This window comes from Haliotis cracherodii, unplaced genomic scaffold (assembly GCF_022045235.1).
Source record: "Haliotis cracherodii isolate W230 unplaced genomic scaffold, xgHalCrac1.p SCAF_3, whole genome shotgun sequence".
Lineage (NCBI taxonomy): Eukaryota > Metazoa > Mollusca > Gastropoda > Lepetellida > Haliotidae > Haliotis > Haliotis cracherodii.
The window spans coordinates 35557077-35561461 of record NW_027266286.1 but is presented as its reverse complement, the minus strand read 5'-3'; the positions used below and the strand labels follow the sequence as shown (position 1 = coordinate 35561461).

Genomic DNA, 4385 nt, shown 5'->3' with positions numbered 1-4385 from the left:
ATATTAATAAACAATCTAAACATAAAGAATTCATAATTTTTTCAGACTCCTTATCCTGTCTTCAGGCTATTAAAAATACTTCGTGTCAGCATCCAATTTTCCTCGACATCATAGAACTACATAATAACTTTGCGACTGGCCAATATGACATCGTTTTTTGTTGGTTACCCAGCCATGTTGGAATCATTGGTAATACAATGGCTGATGCTGCTGCAAAAGCACCACTCAACAAATCTGTGACACCACTTCTTATACCATACAGTGATTTTAAACCTGTCATTAGATGTTTCATCAGAGATCTAATGCAGAAGAAGTGGGACACCCAAGTGGGTATGAATAAAGTACATGCAATAAAAGCAAATATCGGTTATACTTACTTGGGTTGTCAGTCCAGATTTGAAGAGGTCGTATTAAGACGATGTCGTATTGGCCATTTTCGATATGCTCATGAATATGTACTTAAAGGTGAGGATCCTCCATTCTGCATCCCTTGTGTCCTGCTTGACTATTGATTTTTCCATCACAAGGGATAAATATTTCAAAGTTTCAGGAATCAAGGATCTTTTTAATCAGGGCACTCGTGAAGAGCAACCTCCTCGTGGTGAGTGTTGGGTAGCGCTAATAGCTCTTCCCCCGTGTGGAACCGGGGCAGAATATTTCCACAGCCTCCCATTGCTGGTCGTATGAGGCGACTAAAATGGGCAACCTGTTTGCCGTGGGTTGCGTCCCTGTGTCGGCGGAGGACGGGAGTCTGGTAGTTGAGGGCACTGGTTCCTGGAACTGTGTTCCTTTGCCCAACACACTACTTCGACCCTTACTTCGCCTAGACGGGTGGTAAGATGGGCCCGGTCTTATCAATCGGCTGGTCATGCCAGGCCCTGTGCGTAATATTGTATATGCACTCCTGTGTTGTATTATAATGTATATTTTGGACTTGGCCATGCATACTTTGTATGAATTACCAATTTTTGATGGACTAAATTGCCTAGAGTCTTACGCCAGAAGGCGGTGGCTCATGGGCCAATCTGGTGATGTTGACCTCTGTATTCTGTATGTCTCCAGTTTCTTGTCATAGACTGAACCTTCCTGGCACTACATCTGGTAGATAAATATAGCTATTCACGTCATATTTGCTGGAGTATACCATCCCTGTATCCCTGGTGTTTGCATCCTGGATATCCGGTGCAATATAACACCGTCCTTGTTGACACTCGATGGCGGGTGGGGAACAGGGGTGCTGAATCATTTTCTTTTCACCATGGCTCTCCCACAGTCTGGTTCATCTCGTAATGAAAAAAAGAGACGTCTAGAGGAAATTGAAATTTCAACTGGAAATCTTTCGCAAACTATTGATTCCTGGGCAAAATTCCTGGTGATTGAGGCTACTGATAACTTACCTATCAAATTGAATCCTTTTGCTGTTTCTAAGGCTGTGTCCGGGATTTGCGGTGAGGTCAAGAACGTCACCCGTCTCCGTAGTGGTTCGCTTCTTGTGGAGTGTACACGGAGACAGCAATCTCTCAATCTTTTATCTATCTCTACATTTGCCAGTCTTGAGGTTGCTGTGTCTGTGCACAGAACATTAAATTCTTGTCGAGGCATTGTTCGTGACAGGGCTCGTTGTCTGTTCGACATGTCTGAAGAAGAAATCGCTACGGAGTTGGAAGACCAGGCTGTTACTGCAGTTAAACGTTTTACTTTCAAGAAGGACGGTGTCATCACCAATACAAACACGTATCTAATGACGTTTGCTCGTACAACCCTTCCCCAGTCAATTAAAGCAGGATACTTCCACATCGGAGTGGATGTGTATGTCCCCAATCCGCTCCGATGCTACAAGTGTCAGCGTTTTGGTCATGGCTCCAAATCCTGTCGAAACTCGGTTGTTTGTCATCGTTGCGGTGCCAACCATGAGAGCACTGACTGCGAAGATGATTTGAAATGTGCAAACTGTTCTGGCCCACATGTTGCTTCATCTAAATCTTGCCCTGTATGGCAGATTGAATCTAAAATAATGAAACTGAAATGTGAAAGGAACATACCCTACCCGGATGCAAAGAAACTATTGAAAGATCAGACCACAACTACTTCAACTAGTTCTTACTCCGCTGCAGTCTCACGCCCCGTAACAACATCATCTATTTCGTGTCAGACTGACTTGACATGGGTCAAGTCAGAACAACCTGTTGCTACAATTCCAAATTCCACACCTATTCCTGCCATCAGTCAATCAAGTTCAGGATCTCAGACTGAGATTCAGTCTGAGACACAATCCCAAACGTCTGGGAAACAACCTGCAAATCTGAAAAAAAGAGAAAAAGAAATTGAGTAGAAAACAGCCACCTATTGTCCCTTCACCTTCAGAGGTTCCTTTACAGAACTCCTTTGGGCCTCTGGACATGGAGGTTACTCTGTCCTCACAGGACAGGCGGGGGAGTAGTTCCTCCTCACATTCACGCGAGCGATCTCCAATTGAGCCACCATGACTCAATTGTCTAATATAATGCAATGGAATTGCAGAGGACTTAGGCATAATTTTAATGAACTGCAGTTATTAACAAGTGATTTAAATACATCAGCAATTTGTTTACAAGAGACACCTTAAAAATACAGATAAGTTTGATTTAAAGCAATATAGTTCATATCAGTCCTTCTCTCCTCCAGGAGATAAAGCTACTGGAGGTGCTTCTATTTTAGTGCGGCGGGGCGTTGTTAACAGTCCTGTTCCGCTTGACTCGACTCTGCAAGCAGTTGCAGTTAGAATTACACTGCATATTGCCTTCACACTTTGCTCCTTATACATTCCTCCTTCTTCAAATCTTCAGCGAAATGATCTACAAAAACTATATGACCAACTCCCAAAGCCCTGTCTCATCATGGGTGATCTAAATGGGCATAATCCTTTATGGGGAAGTTCTATACTTAATCAAAAGGGTAAAGTGATCGAGGATTTTGTTTCCGATAATGATTTATGCATCTTTAATGATGACTCGGACACTTACTTACACCCTGCAACTGGTACGTATTCATCATTAGATCTGTCTTTGACGGATTCAGTTTTGTTAAATGAATTCTCATGGTCCGTCCATGATGACCTATGTGGGAGTGACCATTTCCCCACGGTGCTTAAACCAATTAATCCAGCTGTTGATCCAACTTCACCTCGATGGAATTTTTTGAAGGCTGATTGGCTTTTATTTCAATCTTTATGCAAAGATAAAATACAACCTACTTCTTTTCAGAATGTTAATGACCCAACTGAATGAAATTGCTAATGAATCAATACCTAAGTCCTCTGTCAACCCACGTGTTCGTAAACCATGGTTTGATGCTACTTGCAAACAAGCTAGGAAATGTCGTAAGAAGGCGGAGAAGTACTTCCGTAAACATCCCACTGTCCATAATTTAAATACTGTTAAAATTTCAAATGCCAAGGCAAGACGTCTATTTAAGCAAAATAAACGTCAATCCTGGCAGACTTATGTCTCAAAAATTAACTCTCGTACCCCTATCTCCAAGGTATGGAACATGATAAAAAAGATCAAAGGCAAGGGATCAAATTCTACAGTTAACCATCTGAAGGATGGCGATACTTTGTTCACTGATAAATATGCCATTGCCAATAGCATTGGGGAAACTTTATCTCATCATTCTTCTTCATCTAATTACGCTCCTGAATTTCAAAAATATCAGCTCCAACAGGAAAAGAAAAAGGTAAATTTTACATCTGATAATGGTGAAGATTACAATGAGGTATTTTCACTACATGAGCTATATACTGCCTTAGGGCAAGCTCATGATACAGCAGCAGGCGCTGATAATATTCATTATCAGCTGCTGAAACACTTGCCCGAATCATGCCTTGAAACTATGTCAAATATATTCGATGATATTTGGACATCTGGGTCGTTTCCACCTTCATGGCATAATGCCATTGTTATACCAATACCCAAACCTGGGCGGGATCATTCTGATCCATCAAATTACAGACCTATCTCACTAACCAGCTGTGTTTGTAAAACTATGGAATGCATGGTAAATAATCGATTAGTGTGGTACTTGGAAACAAATAATCTTCTTACTAATATACAATGTGGTTTCCGGAAAAACAGAAGTATTATCGATCATTTAGTGCGTTTAGAATCGTTCATTAAAAATTCCATTGTAAATAGACAACATGCTGTATCGATCTTTTTCGATTTAGAAAAAGCTTACGATACAACATGGAAACATGGTATTTTAAAAGATCTTCATGATTTTGGATTAAGAGGCCGTCTGCCTCATTTTATATCCAAGTTTTTAACAGACAGGCAATTTCAAGTCCGAGTGGGTACAACCCTGTCTGATCATTATAATCAGGATCAGGGTGTCCCACAAGGCAGTAT

The 4385-nt window shown here is 41.3% G+C and overlaps 1 protein-coding gene across 1 annotated transcript; it reads left to right on the top strand.

Moving 5' to 3' along the window:
• Positions 1–1258: 1258 nt before the first annotated feature.
• On the top strand, positions 1259–2332 carry LOC139475390 (uncharacterized). The gene has a single exon (XM_071258609.1). It carries the CDS (start codon positions 1259–1261, stop codon positions 2330–2332), a length of 1074 nt encoding a protein of 357 aa, XP_071114710.1.
• The last annotated feature ends 2053 nt before the right edge of the window (positions 2333–4385 follow it).